This window comes from Austrofundulus limnaeus, unplaced genomic scaffold, assembly GCF_001266775.1.
Source record: "Austrofundulus limnaeus strain Quisiro unplaced genomic scaffold, Austrofundulus_limnaeus-1.0 Scaffold72, whole genome shotgun sequence".
Classification (NCBI taxonomy): Eukaryota; Metazoa; Chordata; class Actinopteri; order Cyprinodontiformes; family Rivulidae; genus Austrofundulus; species Austrofundulus limnaeus.
Window position 1 is genome coordinate 833,849 of NW_013952474.1, and position 22,473 is coordinate 856,321.

The 22,473-nt window shown below is 39.8% G+C and overlaps 1 protein-coding gene across 1 annotated transcript in view; it reads left to right on the plus strand.

Moving 5' to 3' along the window:
- Positions 1 to 22,473, plus strand: part of r3hdm1 (R3H domain containing 1) — a gene marked incomplete in the record, with an annotated part of 40,304 nt that overhangs the window by 1,930 nt on the left and 15,901 nt on the right. The window contains 5 exon segments of the mRNA XM_014010676.1: positions 1,362 to 1,506; positions 11,872 to 12,069; positions 15,207 to 15,224; positions 15,699 to 15,788; positions 21,051 to 21,174. Coding sequence (XP_013866130.1) covers positions 11,911 to 12,069; positions 15,207 to 15,224; positions 15,699 to 15,788; positions 21,051 to 21,174 — 391 coding nt within the window.

Sequence of the window (22,473 nt, forward strand, 5' to 3'; positions counted from 1 at the left end):
GTGTGTGTGTGTGTGTGTGTGTGTGTGTGTGTGTTCCGTTTCAGAAGTCCATCTCATCCGCAGAGATCAACACAACGCTCCTCTCGCCGGGGAGCGTTCAGGAAGCGATAAGAACCGCAGCTGAAGGGAGAGTAGACAAAAAGAGGAACCTGTACTTTAAAATTCCTAATTGTTTATACTTTGGATGTAAATCAGCTGCTTTACTGTGATACGGTTTGTTTTTTATGACAATACGATGTTTCTCTGTGTCACAAAGTGTCGTTATAAGATTTTTTTTTTCAGTTCACAAGTCTGTGATTGATATGATGGAATATGTTGTGGACATATAATATTGATCTTCATCAGGGATTTGATGACAATAGGATCAATGTTTTTGTTTGGTGTCCATGTAATTGAATCATTAATCATTTATTTGACATATCAATGTGGATTGATGTATTGTTACACCCCTGGTCTATACGTTTCAGTCCATTTTAGGGCTGCGCGCCGTATCAAATGAATCAGTATAAATCACCGATGCAAAACGGTTTTCCTGCCCTCAGCTGATTTAGATGATGGCTAAAAGCTAAAGACGTGGACAGAGTTCTGACTGTTCAAATGTTTTATTTATTAATTTTTTAATAGAGTTTAAAAGAGAAGCGGCACCGAGCAGTGACACCACATCGACCTGCGCTCTGAAACAGTTTTTGTGTGCGATCAGAACCAGATCAGGAGCGAGCTGAACTGGATGTGAAAAGAAGCTAGTCAGTGGAGACGACTTATTGTTTTGGTTTTTATTTGATTTCATCATAGTTTGAATACATTTAGGTTTTGAGCTGCTGGGGTAAATTTGATCGGTTTGATGTTAGAGCTAAAAGTGTCATTAATGTCTTTATTTTTCTAACACCAGAGGTGGTTTGGCAGCAGCTGCCCTCTAATATCTGCAGCCAGCGTCAGCGTACGCTTCAGCCTGATCAGAGCGTTCAGGAGGACAGAGAGGGATGATATGAAATTYTCCTGCTGTCAGGTAGCAGAGAAGTGATCTCTGCTTTCTGAATGTCTGATGCTCAGGATTTTTTTTTTCCCCTGAGGTTGCCTGCTCCTGTTGCCTCAGCCGCACTCCCAACCTCTGTGCTCATCTATTATTTATGGTGCGACGGCACGCACAGACCCAGAAATAAGCACTCACCGCACTTATTATTTTACTTTTTTCTCTCTCTCTTCTGCGTCTGAGCTGCTGTCAGTCCAGCATGAACTCAGTGGCCATGGCCGGTCCTGACCTCTGACCTTCCTCCTTCGGTCTCGCTTCCAAACACAGCAGCACTAACCCCCCCCCCCCCCCCCTCTCTGTTTTTCTCTGTTTTTCTCTGTCTTGCTCTCAGGTGGGCGGGGGTCATGAGGGCGCCAGAGGCCCCGCTCGCTGTGCAGAGCAGCTGAAGCAGACATGGGCAAAAACGTCTCGGGTGGCACCGGCAGGCTCCGCCTCATCCACGTCAATCGCAGCGACCACCACCGGCTCCCAAATAAGTAGGTGTCCCATTTGTCCTCATGGCTACAGATCAGTAGAGAGGGAAGGAATCATTGAAAGCGTTTAGGAAAGTAAAAATGTTTCATTCGTTGCTTTAATAGGACAGTTGGTGGCGATAATTATCAACATAGAGATGATGTAACTGTGGAAAAAAAGCCAACTCCAGTAGATCTTTTTGTCTAACACTGGCTGTATTTTAATTTGTCCTTCATGATTGAAAAATTTTCTTTTACTGATCCACGTTCTTATGTCTGAACCTTTTTATAAAATCTCAAACTCAGTAAGAATTCATGATTATATTTTATAATTTCACAGGACACAAGTACTTACATGAATTTGTCTTTTCTGATACTCTTTGACTTTGTTGGTAATTACTTTCTTAAATAATCACTTTAATCCTTTCGAAATAAACTATGATGGCAGAAACAGACACAGGGACTCTTTGAGTTGTTGTTTGTTTGTTTTTATTTTATTTTTAATTTTTAAGGGTATAAAGTCTTCAAAAAACGCACCCCGACTCGGTAACAACCTGAGAGTTTCATTAAGATCTGTTCACTGGTTTGTGAAATATTTTGCTAACAGACAGTTTCATGGTGATGAGCGATGTTAAAAAATCTAACGTGATGTAAAATTGAAGGCCCGYAGGCCAAATCTGGACCAGAATAACAYTTTATCTGGCCCCTAATATAATATTTTAAATGTATTTAAGTTGTTCTTTTGGCTTCAAAGTTGGCCTCCTTCAGTAATTTTTGATTTTGACGAGGAAAGAGAAACGTAGAAAAGTCCGATCAGACTCTTGTTGATGATCTTGCATCCAAGAAAATAATCTTTATTTCGTCACAATCTTCCCTCCCGAGYAGCACGTTGGCGACAGTGGGAACAAACAACTYCTTTTTAACAGGAAGAGATCTCCAGCAGAACCAGGACCGTGTTCAGGATGGGCGGCAATTTGCCTCAGGTGGTTAGAGAAGACAGGGAAACAGTCAATGACTGATCCAGGTGTAGTTTCTAATAAGGCTGCACAATATGAGGAAAACCTGCATTGTGCAATAACAGTGTTTAATAATGACGATATGACTTGTGATAAATGAACAAACACTTCAGTATGCAGAGTTGATGTCTTTCTGCTCTGGGTTCAGAGCAAAAAAAATCAACTAATACATCATTTCTATTCCAATAGGACAGGTTTATTTTTTTATTTTTTTTTGAGTACAACTAGACACAGCTGCTGTATGAGAAGTGAAACAACAAACTGCGTGCAATACAGTTTCTTAATGATTTTAAATTATTAGCCTTGTACATTTCTGATGCACTAAATACTGAAAAATGCCTCTTAATTTTTTTAATTAATAAAAACATATAAAAATAAGTTAAAAGATTTTTAAATAAAAGTTAACAAACCTAAATCCAATTACAAATTTTCTCATTGTAGTTGTCCAACATTTACTCCACTCACCAAGTGGTTATGATTTGATGTGGTATCTCTGGTTCATTTTATGTTTGATTTATTTAAGCCAACTATTTATTGCAGTTGACGCAGTGTTTTGTGATATGCCTATTGCACAGGCTATTGATGATAAATTTGCAATATACAGTATTGTGCAACTCAAGTTTCTGTGGTCCAGTTGTGAGTTCTGTGATACAAGTGTGGGTTCTATTGTCCAAGTTTAGTTCTTATGGTTCCGTAGGGGTGTGACAATACACCAGTCCACATCAATATATTGATTAAATGATTAATGATTCAATTACATTGAGGCAAAACAAAAACATTGATCCATACTCAATATAAATCAATAAATCTAACAACTATTTATTTATAGAATTATAACGTTAAGTGATTGCATTATGGACACATATATTGCATCTCACAGATAGCAGACCGGTGAATTGAATTGAAATGTATCATGACAGACTTTGTAATAATGAGAAACTGTATCGTCATCCAAACAAATTGAAATAATATTGTATTGTGATAAAGCAGGTGATTTACACTCTCGTGGTCCAGGTGTAATTTGTGTTGTCCAGGAGTGGGTTCCTGTGGTCCATGTGTTGACTATATGAAAAGAAAAACAAAGACAAATGCAGCGCATGTTAATGTTAGAAATAATGACAAACGTAGAGTAAAGACAACAACAGTGATGAAATGTGGTCAGTTTTTCCTCCAGAAGTCTAACCCTATACCAGCAGAACTAAGGGATAGCTCAGGAAACCAAAACCAACATTAACTATAGGGTTTATTCCAATGGAAAGTGTCAAGTCATAAAAGTAGACAGTGTGTCAGGCTCACGGACAGAAACTGGAAGTTGGTTCCACAAGAGAGGAGCTTGATAACTGAAAGCTCTGCCTCCCATTCTACTTTTAGAAACTCCAGGAACCACAAGTAAACCTGCAGTCTGAGAGAAAAGGACTCTGTTAGGAAAGTAAGCGTTCTCCATTAATCATTAAGTTCTGTATGTTCTAAACTACAGGAAATAAGAGGAAAACATTTATTTTACATAAATAAATTTGCTTATTTTATCAATAAAAAACAGGTAATTTTTCTAATTTTTTTTTTCCAATGAAAATTGGCCAAGCTTGTACCATGTGTTTTATTTTTGGCCCTAAATGATTTCGACACCTGTGGTCTGCATGATTCATAAAAAGTCATCACAAAGTTACCAGAGCAATAAATGCGAACACTCACGTCGAAGGAAATGATAGTGAAGTCTCCTAAGAGATCCATTTGCTGCTCTGTGATGTTCTTAATGTAGCACCGCGGACCGAACGATGATCCGTATTACTTATGCAGTCAGAACATCAGGGATTCTAAACAGGCTCCGCATTCGCAATTACTTCAGCCACAAGAGGTGAGACGGTGAAATACATCAAAGTCCTAAGCCAAATTTCATGTAAAACCCTCGCTGCCATGATAAAAACGTGTTTGGGAGAATGAGGTATTCGATGAGGGACAAGCCGGATATCCATCACCGGCCTCAGCTCTTGAAAATATCCGTCCAGGATTGCAATTTTTTTTTATTATTTATTTCAACGGAGCGACTCGAGAGACTTCACTCATCAAAATGTCAGCGCCAGACTCTAAATATTCAAAGACGTGCGCAGCTCTCTGGAGTCTTAAGCTGTTTTTCTTCAGTCAACCCATCTGACAGGCCGTTGAATTTCACTGTCTGACTCTGGAGCGCTCGGGTAAATTTCAGCTAACCTCTTAGCCTTTAAGGGGGAGGTGGGTTAGTGCTGCAGAGACACTCTGGAGATCCACAGCCCCTCGATTAAAGTCAACTACGCTGACATGGAGAGATTCCACTACACTTTTTCTTTTTTTTTTTTAGATGTGGTCGCCTGCTAGCTGTCTCAGCTCTTTTGGGGACAGAGCGTGTTAGTCAACCACAAAAACTGCCCCCCAAACACGTTTTGTGTGTGTGTGTGTGTGTGGATCCAGTTCTGATGTGCAAAGGGAATTTAACAAAGCCCCATTTCCTAATCAACCTATTACTCATAGCTCTCATGTACCAGATGTCTGCCCTCTCTTTTATGTGCATGTGTGYGCGCATGTTTGCTCCACATGGGGGCTCTGCATAATCAGAGCAGACCAGCGGGACGAGTTCGCACCAGGATGTGAACAAAAAGTGGTTGTGGGATTACACAGACGTGCGTCGGCTTCTGCTCGGCCACAAAGCGTTTAGTTTGAAAGATAGTGTAGAGCTCCAGATGACTTCATGCTTCATTAATTACCCTCCAAACGGAGTCTTCTTTGGACTAACTCCGCAGATGGTTCAGACTATTTTCACAAACTGAATATTTTTTATTAAAGGAAGACCACAGCTTTAGCTGATAGTCATTGGTAAGGTGATTAATTTTATGCCAAACCTTTTTTAAAAGCCTAAAAACAGGAAAAAAAAAACCCTAACCATCTAAGAAATGTGTCAAACTGAAGGCCTGCGGGCCATATCTGACCCTCCGTAACATAATGTCTGTCCCCAAAGTTAATACTTGAAATATGAAATGGTTTCATGGATTCTCTTTTTGTCAAAGGATTCTTCTCAAGACAGCTGACCAGCTTTCAAGTCAAGAAAATTCRGTTAGAATTTTTCAGTAATCTTTATTTTAGGTGTGAAAAGAATACCAGAGAATCAACTTTAGTTATCTTTTTCTGTTTTTTCTTTCTTTCTTATTTTAAAATAAAAGAATTGGGTTTTAATGAAGGTTTATTCTCTAAATGCTACATAAATTATTATTTGTTGAAGATCTTTTGAATTATCAGAATCATTTGTTATAGCATTTTTTTTTTCAAACAATTTTGACAAACTGCCACTTGACTTGGCAATGTTTAACTTGGACTACGGCAGAGCACCATTAACAAMCAATAACTAAGCTCTACATGGTATTTCCTGCATAGAAACAGAGTTTTAATATATCCTCTAAACACTGAAAAGTACTMGTCACTCCAGCCCATTTCCTGTAGTCTCGATACTGACCTATTAGAGTTGACCAGGTGTGGGTTCAGAAGCTTTTTAATGGCTGATCACCCTACCTGCTTCCAGTTCAGGTCTTAAAACCTCCTCGACCAAGTCGATGATTTCACTTCACACCAGCTGGCTGCAGGCCATTCACAAACCAAGTCACAGGATGAGTCATAGCAGCGAGTGCTTCTAAAATGCCCTTTTCTACAGCAGCAACTTCTTTTTTTTTGTTGTTGTTGATTTGTCACGTTCAAACTGTCATTAGCAGTCAAAGACTTACTGAGAGGAAATTGTAAATATCAAAAGCAACACAAGTTGTTTTGCAAAAATCTTTACCCAAGCTAAAAATGTATTTTACTGTGTTGTTAACGACGTCGCCACCTACTGGCCTGGCATGACTGTTTCAATGTTTTCCTTTAAACTACTACTTCTCATCTCAGAAATACACTGCCTAGCCAAAAAAAAGTCACCACCAAAACAAAGGTCACATACTCTGATATTTTATTGGACAACCTTTAGTTTTGATTACGGCACACATTCACTGTGGCATTGTTTTTGGAAGCTTCTGCAGTGTCACAAGATTTATTTTCCATCCAGTGTTGCATTATTTTTTTACCAAGATCTTGCATTGATGATGTAGAGACTGACTGCTGCGCAAAGCCTTCTCCACCATATCCCAAACATTCTCAGAGGGCTCTGTGGAGCCAATCCATGTGTGAAAATGATGTCTCATGCTCCCTGAACCACTCTTTCACAGTTCGAGCCCAATGAATCCTGGCATTTTCATCTTGGAATATGGCCCTGCCATCAGGGAAGAAACAATCCATTGATGGAATAACCTGGGGCCTCATGTATCAACGGTGCGTACGCACAAAAACCTTGCGTACGTCATTTTCCACGCAAAACTCCAGATGTATCAAAACTCAGCTGAACGTGGAAATGTGCACAGCCCCACTTCAACTCCAGGGCTGGCGTACGCACGTTTCTGTGGTTCTTGTTCCATTGGCGACTCTTAGAGGTGATTCTGAGAAACTGTTCATGATGTGAAAATGATTATTGTTCACACCACGATAAACAATTATTACATCCACATGGACGCAGTTAAATAAAGGACGTGCAAAGTTGTGCCAAAAATACATTTAACAGGAATGGATTCAGCCTCACTGGAGGATATAATAAATAGCGTAACACGCAGAGCTTTTATTTACAAACAGATAGAATTTCCTGATGACAAGTGGCTCATCAGCCGTTTTGAGGAAAAATCATTTTTCAGTTTGGCACCGCTGCGCTCCGGAGCGAGTAGACACGTGCGCCACACGTGCACGTGCAGCAGCAGCAATTGAACTGAGGTTCCACAGGAGCTTTCCAGAGGGAACTGGCAGACCCATCAGGACTGTGTCAGTCCAGTCCACCCAAAGCTGAGTCATGACCAACGGAACCCTCTCATCCATATGATTCTAAAGGCTGAGTTATGGTCGCGGTCGAGCGTGCGCACTCGCTGGCAGTGGAGATGTTTCATACTTTGCATTTACGTTGTTGTAGATTTCTCCAAAATGACACGTGGAAGTACACTTTACAACTTGTGAAAATGCTGTAAGCAGGAGAGCAAAAGCTTCACAGACAGACTGCGCACCAAGGCTGTGGAGCGTTTGTGTGGACTCTCCAACATCACGTCACGTCATGAACTCTACTGAGACGCAGAGACTCGTTTCTTCATATCAGCTATGAAATAAACTCTATGTTCTACCAAACATTTAAGTTCCTCTGTGTTTACAGGAATTATGGTAATAAACTCGTGCGCAAAGTTAATATTTTCAGACTCAGAATGGATGGATGAGCCGCTTGGGCAACACAGCAGCGTGCACACACACACACACAAACACACAATCACTCGTTCTTTGCTTGATAAACATATTTTATTCCTATTTTTACTTAGGATTTTTTTCTCACACATTATATTAAATTCATTATTTTTATGACATTAGAAATCATTTCTGATCGCGCAGGGATCAAACAAACGTGTCCTTCACACATGCAGGAAGTAATTTGCATCTGTTTAACACATGTTAATGAAGGCGTGTCAGGGGAGGTATCTTACCTGCGCTCAGTTCCACGTTAACTGTGATGTACAAAAGCAATGTGCGTGGATTCAGGCGTACGCACAGTTTGATACATCTGGATTTTTTTGTGCGTACTCCGTTTTCTGGATTTGACCGTACGTCAGGTTTCAGTAAGAAATCCATGCAAGTCTTTGTACATGAGGCCCCTGGTCCTTCATTATATTCAGGTCACTTCATTCTTTGAGCACAAACTGTTGCTGAACCTAGACCTGACCAACTGCAGTAACCCCACATCATAGACCTTAGTTAAAGCCAGGTGGAGACTGTTTTTTGGCTAGGCAGTGTATGTTGAACAAACTATCCAGAGTGAAGGCGAAGCCTAGATTTATTTTCTCAGAGACAAACTGTGCCCCCTGCCGTGACTTGTCCAGTCGGGTTCATTGTCTCAAGCTGAACAGCTGCAAAGCTGCGAGCCTCTTCAGACGCCCGACTTTTGTCATCTTGAACTTTCCCGCTCGTYGCACGCTGGCGGCACTAATTTCAATTAATTCCATTCAGACAGAAAGTCATTAATAATCTCGGGATCACTTGTGTTTGTCCTGTGACGACGACCCAGGCTGCCTATCTCTGGAGAAAAGGCTCTTGTGCAGCGAAGCCATGCTTGTGGCTACAATTTACACCTTCTCTCAAATCACAGTTATTACCCCAGCAGAAGTGTAGCTCTCTCCTCATGAAGATATTATCCACAAGAGCAACAGAAACACTTATCGGTGCTGTACGTACGTCTGGAGCAAAAATGTGAACCACAGATTGGATGGAAAGCTGCTCGTTTTGATTTAATGTGAACAAACAGGATGCAAGACTTAAATTAACTGCATCAAACTTGTTTAATTGGCCCCCGTCGTGGAGCAAAGAGAACAAAAAATATCCTTCTGTCTGTCTTGTGAGCTGAAAAATAAGTCAAGTATCGATTCCATTTTACTGTGTGGCTGAATATAGGCACTTGAAAGGTCCTTGCTTGAAAATTGAGTTGCCTTGTTAAAACTCAAAATGGCCACTGCCATATACTCTATTTATGTGTGTATAATTCAATTTTAAGCATAATGTGACCCCCCCCCCCCCGTTTTTTAACATAAAAAGCAAATAAAATAAGATCTAATTCTCATGTGTAATGCTTCCCATACAGATTTAAGATTTTTTTAGCCTTTATGGTGTACATTTTGGGGAAACCTGCTTTTGCTCAAGAGCGTTTGAGTCTAATGTTCGTAGTGGTTAATGCGGAGCAGCGTGTCACTGAGAATGATCCATTCCAGCAGAAGCCGATTGTTAAACTGRCAAGAACASCTCATCTGGTCCTGTTGAGCATGCAAACRTGCAACTGACGTCCACGTTGCCTTTCCATCCTCATGATTTACAAAAGAGAGTTTTTCCTCCAACAACACGAGCCTCTTCAAACGTTTGATACATCAAGTGGAAAAACGACTATCTATCCTGCTGTTGTTGTTTATATACTCTGTTATGCACGAGGTATTCTACAGCTGGAGGGCAGAGGGAGAAATTACGTTTTATTATCCGCGACACATTTCAGTAATACTGTATGTGAAGAAATACAGAAATTTGTGGTAGTATATGAGCAAATAATCTGTCAAAACTTATGTGTTTTGCGATCCTCCCCAACTTTATGGATGCATACATTTTTGCATTATATATGCATAAATACGATATGTAAACCTTTTGAGTTGGATAATKGGAAAAATGAGCAACAGTCCAGCCTCCATTTTGGTGCGTATCTGTATTTAGGCATAAGAAAGTTCATTATCACATTGGGTTGAGATGTCAAAATCCAAGATGGCCACCACTATAGGATAAATATAAACTGGCYATTTGAATGAACTGTGCTTTCTTTTTTTATATACTTTAAAAATATAGTTTCTTCAAATGATTGGGGTGTCTTGGGTGGGCAAACATTAATCTATGATAGCCATGGCCAGAATTGTCCACCATTAGCAACTTCCTGGCTCTGCCATTACACCTAGTCATCTTGAAAACAAACTATTCATTATTCAGACCCTGCAGCGATGGGAAGCATTAATGTTTTAACTTGTTTTAACGCCATAGAGACACCTCCATTAWAATCTCTGTTAAGATTGAATTTGATTATCCAGAGAGGTTACAAAAATAGTAATTATTACCTTAGTTATTCATATTCTTAAAGGACAAAAGGAAATTTCTGTACTTTGTTAGAGTGAAGGTAGTTTTTGTTGTTTTTGCAGTTTCAAATATAAATTGCCTGAAATTTAGGTGTTTTTATTTATTAAAGAAGGGACAGTGCATATTACAGAACATGCCAGAATTAGCCATGAAGGCTAGTTTTCATCTGTAGTCCCTCAGGGTCCCWTAGATATAAATACAAATAAACAAGATTCTTTCATTAAAAGTTGACTAAAACATAACAAGCAACATGACTAAAATAATAAAATGCCATTTAGCACAACAATATCAATTCAAAGCAATACATTAAAATGCAGAATGGATTAAAAAAATCCCATATTCAGTATCTACACAATTGATTATCCAGGATCCATGATTTTAAGGTTTTAGAAAATAATTTGAAGGATCCATAGGTTCTTATGCTTTCTGGTATTTTATTCCAGTCAAGTGAAGCTTTTACAGAAAAAGAGTTCTGACCACATGTACTATGTCAAAGAGGTACAACAAGATCTCTTCTTACAATAGCTGTGATGGTCCTTACTGACAACGACGTGACAAGTGCTTCAAGTGGAGGAGGTGCAAGACCATGCAAAATTTTACAAACCAGACAAATATTTACAAATATGATCATATTTTCCCAACTTAACAAATGCTGTTTTGTCAAAATCTTGCAATGATGATATCTTACGGGCTTTTTATCAAAGATTTKTATCTGTTTATAAAGTATCTCCACAGGCTTTAAGGTTGATGAGTTTGCTTGTCCCCAACTTGTTAAACAATAAGTGGTGTGAGAAAAAAAATCAACTGATTAAGGTTTTTACGAAACCCAATATTTTTATTTTTATTTTTTGGTGCCTAAAGATGAATTTACCTCTTACAAACAATACATGTATTAAAACATTACAAGATTAAAAACAGATAACTTTAACTGCTCTATTTGTGTCATGCTTTTCTTTTGATTTCCAATGTCACTTAAAATAAATAAATGCAGCTCTGCAACGAAGGGTCTAAGTTAATCATAGCAACACTGTTCTCTCCACAAATGTGCCTCCTTCTAAATCAATTTAGCATTTTTGGGATGTTAGTTGCAAATTATTAAATTATAATTATAGCATTTGTCTTTTTTGGGTACACGAGCTTAAACCAAAATGTTAGTTTTTAAAGAGCTAAATTGGAATTGGCAGAAGTCATTACACTTTACTTTTTTTACTTTTCTATCAACTTYTATTATAGTCTGGCTTTTATCTAAACAACAAATCCTGTTTAGATGATGAGACACACTACAGTTCTGCTATATTTTAAGCTTTTATTAATGTCACACTGGATACTGACGTCTCTGAACTACAAACACTTTACTTAGACCCCAATCCTGGTTCTCGATGGCCACGTACCTGCATGTTTTAGATGTTCCTCTGCTTTGTCACCGCTGATTTAAGTTCTGCAGAACTTTAAGACCTGCCAAAGAKCAGGAAAACAACTAAAACATTTTGAATGGTGTCCCTCAAGGATTTGGATTGGGCTCCTCTGACTTGCAAACAATATAACYGTGCAGACACAATGCAAGACATATTTTATAAAACCCTTTTCAGCGTCGTTTAAAAAAACAAGTTCTTACAGCCTATCTTTTGGTTTTTAGGTTCTCTGTGTTTGCCAGCATCTCCCTTCTGACTTTGCGATGAGAATGTCCGATATCGCGGACACTGCAACAATGAAGGTTTCTGAGGCCGCCGACACGGTGTCATCTGCGAAAGACAACGCTACCAAGTCTGAGGCCTGTGACCAGAGCCAGAGCAGCAGAGAGGAGCACGGCAGTAGCAACATGAAGGAYATACAGGTAAAGAATGAAGTTCAGTGAGACCTCCATCACACGACCGGAGTTTTGTAGACAAGAAGAAATGATTGAGCTCCGATTTTGAAAGCAGGTGTCTCTTTGAAAAGAGCCTCCCAAGCAGCCCGGCTCAGCTCCACGCCTGCCGAGGCCACATGACAGCCTCGCCAAACATCTTGACTACTCCTCCGTGCTCATTTCCATGAAAACTCAGTAAATGTCAACGTCAGACACTCGCTGCCCCAGGGATCTCCTGTCACCTGCGGCATTCAAAATGATTTTTTTAATGCCAGCAGCCTCGGCAAGAAAACTGTTTTTGAAAATTGTAATCTGCACAGTCTGAATTAATAATGAGGACCTTGACTGTCTTCAGTTCTRAGGTTAGTTGGAGCGATGTTCATTGCTAAGAATCCTTCAGAAAGATCAGATCCTGGAGTGGTGATCTGTTGGGAATTCAGGACAGCTGAGATCCCTTTCAGTGAAACTGCTAATTAATTAGGTGTATGTCTGGAACGCTGTGCTTTGGGATTTTGTGAAATTTGTACTTGTTAATTTGGTTTCCCAAATTAAAACGGGTGCTGGCTGGTTTGTACTCACAAAGGAATGAACAATCAATCTCAAGAACAGCGAAACGATCTAAACTCACCCCACCCGCAACTATGTTTGGTCTTAGAACCAAAACCTGGGAAAGGAAAAATGTGATTGCCTCTTTGGATGCTGCTTAAAAATAGGATCCGGGCCAATTTGGCCTCTGGTCAGAAGCAGAGTGAGAGAGGGAGTCAGGCAGGCAGATAATCGGGGCTCAAGTCCTGGCTTATCTACCAACTTCCTGCATCAATGTTGCCCTGAGAAACAGAATGACACCAGCATGGGGGGAGCAGCAGGAGATGGAGGCGGTGGAGAGGAGGCAGATGGGCTGAGAGGTTGTAAGGAGGAAAGATTGAAGAAGAAAAGAAGCATGAAATGTTGAAGTGTGTTTTTAGAAAGAGCATCTTTATTAAATTAGGAGATGATTTTACTTTATTATAAAATATGTGTGTGCATACATACATACATACATACATACATACATACATACATACATACATACATACATACTGTTCAGAATACCAGACATTTATTGAAGGAATAGCTTTGCAATTATTTAGCATCATTATTAGCTGCAGAGCTAAAATAAATAAATGTTGCTAATGATATAGCATTGGCTCWAAAGCTAATATAGTGTTACYTCCAGAGCTAATGCATATGGAATTAGCTCAAGAGTAAGTATATAAAATGTTAGCTTTTGAGCTAAAATATCTTTTGTTAGTGCTAATATACAGGATTAATATATATTGTGTTAGCAATGTTTTTGGAGTTAGCTCTAGAGCTATTATATATAGCATTAGAACTGATAGAAAAAAATCAAATATTCAAGGATGAAAGTAATGTCATCTGCAAAGAAAGATGCTTTTAAACCACAKGTTTGTTTCTGTAATTTTGCTTTGCTTGTCACAAATTCTCAAATTGTAGTTTCTTTTTAAACAACCTTATGTTAAAGTTAAGGAGGCTTTCATAAGGTGGAACATGGGAAAGTGGGTCCGGGGGTTAATGTCACCTTTACAAAATGTAGGTTACTTCTCGCTCTAATCGTTTTTATAAGAATCACCCTGGCATAATTATTTTAAGGTCCCAGAAATGCCAACTAGCGCTGACGGCACACTCTCCTCCAACCTTTTGGGGCTGATTTTCAACAGAAGTGRTAAAACTGTGTTGACTAAATGCCTTGAACGTTTCCTCTTGGAGAGAACTGGTATAAGAAATGAGGACCRTGTCAGAGGTCTCAGATACACAAGGGGATGTTGGGAGGCAGGAAAATCATTCCAGTGTAGGTAAGCGTGGTTGGGGAGGGGTGGGGGGGACCAAATGACTTTGCCACCATCTGCCTGGAGCCCACCGGCTCCGTCCTCTGCGGTGGGACAGGTGGATGGTATTCGGCCCACTTCTGCTGACTTCAGCCCCTTTCCCTCCCCCTCCCTGGTTTTACATTCCTTTATCTCCTGCCGGCATTGTTCATTCCCCTCAAGCCCCACACCGCTCAATTAGCTGGTGTAGCGGTGCGCTCAAAGTCCCAGCCCGGTCCTCCTCCTCCCTGTTCTCCCCAGTCCTCTTTTGCATCCATACCACCTGATATAGAACGGGGGCGGCAGGTCACAGGCATTGGAGTTGGGCGAACAGCAGCCTATTTCATTTTTTCATAGATGTATTTTGGCCCTCGAGCTCCGAGATGGAGGGGAGGGAGGTTGTCCTTTTGATTTTTAGAGGACGTGTAGGAAGGACTGCGCTCAGTCGGTGTGTTTGTGTGTTGGGATTAGGAAACAAGAGGACTGGTCTCCATTACAATTTAGAATAAAGCGGGTCTTGCCAGGTCTCCTCTTCCCTTCCTTCCCGTCTTCAGCTAAGTTTGCTACTGTGAGACCTTCTGTTTACCCATAAACACACTCAACACACACCTCCACCCATACAYAATGAGCCAAGGCACCGAGTCGTCTCGCACACTGCTGGGTGGCCGGACTCTCTGCACTCTCTGCAGCTCACTATCTGCATTCGTCACACAATGGCCGAATCATCTGACAACAACATAAACTTGATTTGAGTGAATGACTGATTAGTGGGCTTCTGCATGAAACATGAAAACCTACTGAAGAGCAGGGAAACAGCCAAACATGTAGGATGGTGACCTTTGAGGACCAGAGCTGAGAACAGCTGAACCAAACTGAATAATGTGGCGTTAGCTTCATCTCAGTTTTAACCCATCATCATCATCATCCCCAGAATTGCATTGAATCAGTTAAAGAAATGGCGACATGCTTTAGTGAAAAAATGTAATAAACAAACCTTTTTTTCAAGTAATTAGTAGTTTTTATGTCACAAACAACTTTTACTAGAATAGTGAAAAACATACAGTATTAAGGCCTTTGTGTTCATGTTACAATTAAGTTAATAAAAACTGGTTTGCTAAATTGTTTTAAGCCACTGTTACTCCTGTCGCCTTCAAATAAAGGGTGATTATATGATTACGAATTCCTAGTGTTAAAATGTATTTGTGTTTTTTTTTTTTTTTTTTGTACGTTTCTTCCAATCCCTCCCCTGCCCATGGACAGCCTATGAAGTACTCCAAGGTACGGTTTTACTCGACTTGCATGTCGTACGTTGCTTCAGCTTGCGTAGTGTGCACATGGATGGTGCTCATTTGTCGAAACGAGTCCTTTCGATGTTTTTGTCAAGCCAGACTTMATTGTTAGAGATGCCAATGGAGGCTATGATGATGAAAGTTTTGCTTGAATATCCATCTCGTTCGGATGTTTCCGTTTCTGCATTGTGTCGCTAAGTCATGAATTTTTGTTTCTCTGTATTTTCAGTTGTTTTTTTTTTTTTTCCTTTTAAGCAGTGTAAACTCTACAATCATTTTAAGTTGGTACCAAAAAAGCGAATCGCCAAAATTGTCTTGTGTGCTTGCAAGTGTGCGCCATGGGTCTCGTTGGTTGTTTTCCTGTTCTGCTTTGGCTCATCACTGTTGCGTAAATATTCAAGCATCTGTGTGTGCATGGTTTCTAACTGTGCCCACATACCTGCATCCCCTTCCCCCTACTTAGTCCAACACCAGGCTAAAGCTTGTACGGAGCCTGGCGGTGTGTGAAGAATCGTTTCCTTGTGCTGTTCCCGAGCCTTCAGCAGCACCTCAGGTAAAACACTTTCCTGAATAAGACAAGTGTGTTTCCATCTGAGATGTGCTGGTTGGAGTTCTGTGTTTTGCTAAACATTCATACCAGTAATTCCTGAATACTGCCATCAGTCTGTTTTTATTTTCATAAAATGGATAGAAATAATTCATCCATTCCCTCTTGCCTCCGTTATCATTTTTGATTTTAATCAACTGTGTTGAAGCTGCTGTTTAACATTCAAACCATGTACAACATTCAGCCATGACTTGGCAAAKTAAAATTTACTAGTTGTCACACTTAGTCTCAGCATTATCTTAAAAGTTGGCATGTCCCTCGAGGGAAGGCGTTTGATCTAATTATAATGTAACAGTTCATGTTTTTGGATTTACAACATGGGTTAAATCTGCTTTTCGAGTGAATTTTAAGTCTTAATGGCTTTTATTTTGAAACTCTTTGAAGTTGTGGTGTAGATATTCCTTTTATGAAAGACAAGATCTCGCTGGGCTGCAACTGTGAGGGACTGGTTTGAGACTCAAAACTCCAAGGAAATGTGCAAATTCTCATTTGGAATCACCCTGAAGGATGGAGTTTGAGCCAAACTTTGCTGGAAGTTGGCATAAATATCGAAATAAAAACCCGAGCACTCCAGATTTACAAAAAAAAACAAACTGAGATGAGATGCCTGGGACAGCTCTGATAATTTTTGAGAGAAAATTAGTTGACGCGTTCATTCATCCCCTTCCTCTCGCTACAGAGTCAGGTCTCGGGGGCAGCAAGGAGGTCCAGCCTCTCTTTCCACCTATTTCAGCTCTTCTGGAAGGACTCCAAAGTGTTCCCAGCTGACTGGGTGTCTCCTCCCAGTTGGGCCTGTTCAGAACACCTCCCCAGGGCGGCATCTAGGGGTCCTCCTTACCAGATGAACCCCCTCAGCTGGTTCCTCTGGACGTGGAGCAGCAGCAGCTCTGCTCTGAGTCTCTCATGGAGAACTGAACTTCTCAGCCTGTCACTAAGGGAGAGTCCAGCTACCCTGCAGAGAAAACTCATTTGGTCCACCTGTATCCACGATTTCATTCTTTCAGTGACTTCCCGAGTTCCTGACCACCAGTGAGGGTAGGAACGTAAACCGATCGGTAAACAGAGAACTTTTCCTTGCAGCTAAGCTCCTCCTTCATCACATTGGACCAGCACGGAGTCCACAATACTGCAGAAACTGTACAGTTCCATCTCTCGATCTCACAGCTCCTTCTTCTTTGCATATAATATGAGCCTGTTCAAAATACCACAGACAAGAGACCAAGACTGTGCGTCTCATGAGAAAATTGAAACCCTTGTGAGCAGTTTGAGACATTTTGGAAACTCAGTCTAGTCAGATGTGTCTTCAAGAAGTTTCAATCACCTCTGTTTTATTGTGCTTATAGAAAAAGATCGCCTATGATACTTAATCCACTATAATTTATAAAACTAGACATCATGATGGTTGTGGTAACAAAAAACTTTAGCAGAGATATTTGAGGGCTCCTACTGTTTTTAGATTAGCTGAACTGCAGTGTTTGGTCCAGCTGTCCAGGGTTTTTAACCCTCCGTCCCATGAGGTGGCGATATTTTCAACTGTGTTCCAAAAAAGGAAAAACAAAAATTTGTTCTCTTGAGATCCCAGAGCAATAAAGTTTGGTACCGTGTGTAGCAATATATTTCTCACTCACTAATTCTTTAAAACAATATCAGGTTTTTTTAGTCTAATCGTGGTTTGACTCCCGGTCATCTTTGTGTTGTGTCTTGGTACCAAAATGATGGAAGCATAATTGTCATTGTTTCCATTTAACGTATTTTACAAGACTTCGTTTAATACAAATATATTTAAGGGTATTTGTTTTAATTGAAAATGTTCACAATGCATTGCCGTGTGCTAGAACATGAGACATCTTGCAAAGACTGTTCAAGTTAATATTAGTGCATGCTATTAACATGTCTGGTAAATTTTTTTTTTTCCGTCTTGAAATAAAGTCAAAATAATAAACTCATGAGCAGAACAGAAACATTTGCTGCCATACGGGAAACAATTACTTCTTTCCCTTCCAACTCTGACCTTCATTATTTTAGTTTTAATTTACTTAACCAACTTTAATGACTTCAACTACAATGTTTAATTGTTTAATCATCATATGTAAAAGGATCATTTGTGGCAAATCTGCCAATCCAAGCCACAGTTATAGCTCAGTCTAACTTATGCTCTTTCCAATTTAACTCTGTCAGAGGAAAAAYRTTTCTTTGATCCAGTTTGTATTTTTAAAAATACTGTTTGAAAACATTCAACAACATATGGCAAATACTGCCATATTTTATAGTAAAATTTGTATTTGTTATTTTAATGTTGTCAGATGTTGGTTTATGTCCTATTGAGGATCTTCTTCGTTTAAAATCAAGGTGATTGTTTTTATTTAATTCAGGATAAATGGCATAAAAATTGAAGTTTAGTGCTTGTTAATTTTATAGTGGGCTTAAAATAAGCGGAATCTAATTTGGTGGAAGCTAAGTCGTCTACTAACAGTATTCAAAGTTAGCAAAAAAATCTAATCTAAGCTCAATGAGAAGCTAGTTCCACTATTAGCAGATTAGCAGAACTTGCCCGCCACTGATGAAAAATAATCTTTGTCTTTATTTTTCTAATACAAGTGCTACAATACTGTAGATGGCAAGAACGTCTAAATTAACCATATATCAAAACTCGCAAGAAATGTCTTCTTTGTCTTGAAGATTGGGACACAAATTAGTAAAAACTCATTTTTTCTTCACCAAAATGTTTTTCGTTTGAATCAAAAGTGAAAAAATAAGTCATTTTAATTGATATTTGGAATCATGTGGATGGGAACTAATTCTGCATAAAAATGTTGAATTTAGAATTAGGATTTTGTTCCCTTTCATAGAAGCTCAAGTTTGCCCAATCAGCTTCATTTTTATATAAGATTTAGTTTCCCCAAACTGCAAAACATCTTTTCCTTTAATAATAATTTGTCTTGACCCATTCTCTGAAAATTTTGTTTATTTTGGATGCTGTTTTATATGTTTTCCTTGGCCTTTCTTTGACACAAACCTCTTTGTTCATACGGTGAACGGTTCTATCTTCTAACCTTTGCCTCCATCATGTCAGGCAACCCAGCTGGATGTAACCTGCACCGAGAAGTGCTGACCTCAGATCAGGTTTTCTGTTTTGGCTCATTAAAGCCGAGCAGATAAACCTGCGATGCTTGATTAGCAGCTTTTGTCTGACAGCTATGATTAAATACCTGTCCGTGCACAAAAAAAAAAAAAAAACGCATCACATCATCAAAACAAGTGTGGCGCTCCAGCAGCTCGCCGGTTGCTATTTGCCAAATCATCGCTTCTTTTCACAGCGTTTCTCCAGGCAAAAACCCCTACCACTCAAACTTTTTTCCATTACTAGAGACTCTGCCTCTTTTTATTTTTTTAACCCCTCACATACACATTTACACGCAGGTGAACCAGTTCCAGGCATTTCAGCCAGTCAGCATGGAGCTCCAGGACCGGAGGGCGGTGTTATTCCCACAGCAGTCTCGCGCCGTCTGCACTCACACGACGTCCCGTATTACCGCCATCAATCATGTCGAGGAAATTACAATTTCCACACGTCAGCTACAGAGAGCTGTGGAGTGCTTTAATTGAATACTCCTGATATCCTCCCCCCTCTCCTCTTTGCTTCTGTTATTGGTCTCACAGTCCTTATGCGGCAAACTAACCTAGAGGGGCAAAATAACGCAATAAAAGAAAGAGGAGGGGGGCTGAAACACATTAGTGCCATGATTCTCTATCAAACTTTGATTGTCACATCTGAGCATTTCCCATTGTTCGCCATTTCACATTACTGTCTTCACTGTCAAATATTAAGGACTAACAAAGGACTTTATGGATCCGCGGGCTGTCCGAGAACCTACATTGTATGCTTGGCTGTCAGTTCCAATCCACAGCCTCATAGTCAGGGGCCTCAACGCTCACCGTGCCGTTATTTTTTATTTTTTTGTTTTAGACTGACAGCACACTCATTATACATTCTCAGGACCATCATTTTCCCGCTGTTTTTCCCTTTATCTTGAGGTAAATGGGTGTCAGGAAAGAAATGAGGCGGCGCACAACAGCTGCACACCAGCCCGGCGGTTTCTGCGCGACGCGGAAGGGGCGGCATTATGCGACGAGCGCCTAAAGGGAAAAAGTATAGAAAATAAAAATTAGAATCCACGGCTTTGACGAGCTCACACAAACTCGCTGTCACTTCCAACGTGATCGGTCTCGGGGCTTGTCCCCCTCCTCCTCCTCCGACTCTAGCACAAGCAATTAGTCAGTCACGTCTTTCATTTGCATTTTTACATTTTCGCGTCCGTTCTGAACGACTTCAAATGAAGGAGGATGCTGCATCTCATTATCTGGCTTCACAGCTGTTACGGGGATCAAACCGGTGACCTTTCTTGGTTATGAGCTGCTCCTCTCCCACCACTAGCTGGTTTCTTTTTCATTCACTCCTCCTCCTCCACACACACAAACACAAAAACACACACTTTTAACTTTCCAGACTTGTGTTTAATCCACTTACAGTGCAGCGGGAACCCCCTCGCCTCCCCTCAACATTCCTTTCAGCCTTTTGTTGAAATGCCTGAAAAGCTAATCAGATACTACTCTGACTAAAGTGTCCAAAAAAAAAAAAGAGCAGCGCTGAGTCAAACCGAGCCCATCTTTAAAAAGATTTCACCCGGAGATCCTCAAGTCTTTCTGGCCAGATAGCACCTTTTTGCTTTAGAAAAACATAAATTTGCAGTTGGCTGCGGATTACAGCTAACCCCTCATTCTGTTGGATTTTACTGAATGAAATCTGCTGTGCTGTTTAATTTTAGGCTCAGATTCATGTTTTATTCAGGCGGTTTAATAAAAACAAGCTAATCTAGAAGATTAATTGCCATAGCRAATTGGAATTCATGGACGCAGGCGCATTAACGCTGGCACGGAAAACGGGCATCGGCGATAAACATGGAGAGTTTCTTAAGTGTCCTACTGTGGCTTCATGCCTTTGTCTAATTAACCCGGGACCCGAGGCAAGATCATGCACTTATTTAATGCCTTTTCTCTAAATCAGGCCCTCGTGTCTGTCATCCAGAAGAGACAGAGGTCACCTTTAATGTTTGACACGCTTGTAAAATGTCACCGCAATTCTTTGTTGTCTTTTAAAATTTCTCGAAGTGGTCAAATCATGGCGCTTAAATAATCCTCTTCCAATAGGATGGCTTCCTCCCACCATCTTTTGAAAATGAAGAACGCGGCGCAAAGGACCAAGCTGAGAAGGAAGGCGGCTGCGACAAGGTGGAGAAACCGGAGAAGGCACCAAGAAAAATGCTGTCAAGAGGTGAGAAATCCAGTGAACAAAAAGGAAATGTTTTAAAGGGATTTCCTACTACCATCACATGTTGACCTTTTATGTGTTATTTCTCTATTCGACTAAAAGTTGTTTGACATGTTAAAACTATTATTCTGGTGGTGATGATGTAAAATAGATTACAGTTGAGACTAAAACACAGTCAAGGCTAAAAACTGTCTGACAATAAATTTATATTTTGTATTAGTTTCTATGTTCTGTACAATAAATGAGTTAAAACAATTAAATGTAATATTTAGTAAATTAGCTCTGAAGTTAACGCTTTAAATCACAATGTGTATATATATTAGCTTGGAAGCTAACACTATATTTATCACCTCTAAAGCTAACATTTCATGCAATAGCTTGGGTGCTAATGTCATATATCGCCATATATATTGGAGCTAATGCTATATTTATTAGCTCTGGAGCCAACATCATAGATGGCAGTATATATACTAGGTAAAAAGCAAATGTAAAAGCTATTAGGTTTAAGCTGAGGTGAGGCAGAGTAAATAAAATGGCAACATCCGTTTGACTATACTTTTTGATTTTTTAATTTATGAAAAGTGAACAGCTTACATTATTTTTATAGTTGAAGTAAAGGTTTTTCAAATGTTTCAACTAGTCAAGAGATCCCTTTTTAAACGTTTTTGTGGTAAAAGCTGACATTTTGCCAAAACGCTGGCCAATACTTCCTGTGTGGCTTTTATTGGGGACAAAAAATATATACCGTTAAAGGCCTATTATTTTTTTAAAGAAATAAATTTCACCCATTGTTTTTCATGAAATATTACCATTATAAAAGTTTTGGTTAAATCTTTAAATGGATGGATTATGTCGTCTGCTATCATCTACTACCATGCCAAATATTGGCTCAATATTTGTAAMATTACCTGATTTATAACCATTTGAGTAGGCTAGCATCAATTGGCTGTGGTGGCTGTGGTTAGATTGACTTCACCAGAATCCATCCACTGTTTTGAGATATTGTCTCACAAACCAAACAGGCTAACCCCAACAGTTAATGTCGCAGAATTTGTTAGCCCCCAGGATATGTTTTGGGGATTACTCTCAGCTACTACCACACCCATTTTGAACTCATTATCTGTAAAACTGGCTGAACTGTGGCAATTTATAATTTTTACTACAGTTGACTAAAGCATTTATTTTGAATTGTTGACTCCAAAAGGTTTTAGTTTTTCTAAGGCCAATTTTCTGTGGCAGCCATCTTGAATTGGATTGCCTCAGTTGTAGATGTACATCAGATTTTCACATTCTCTGAGTTTT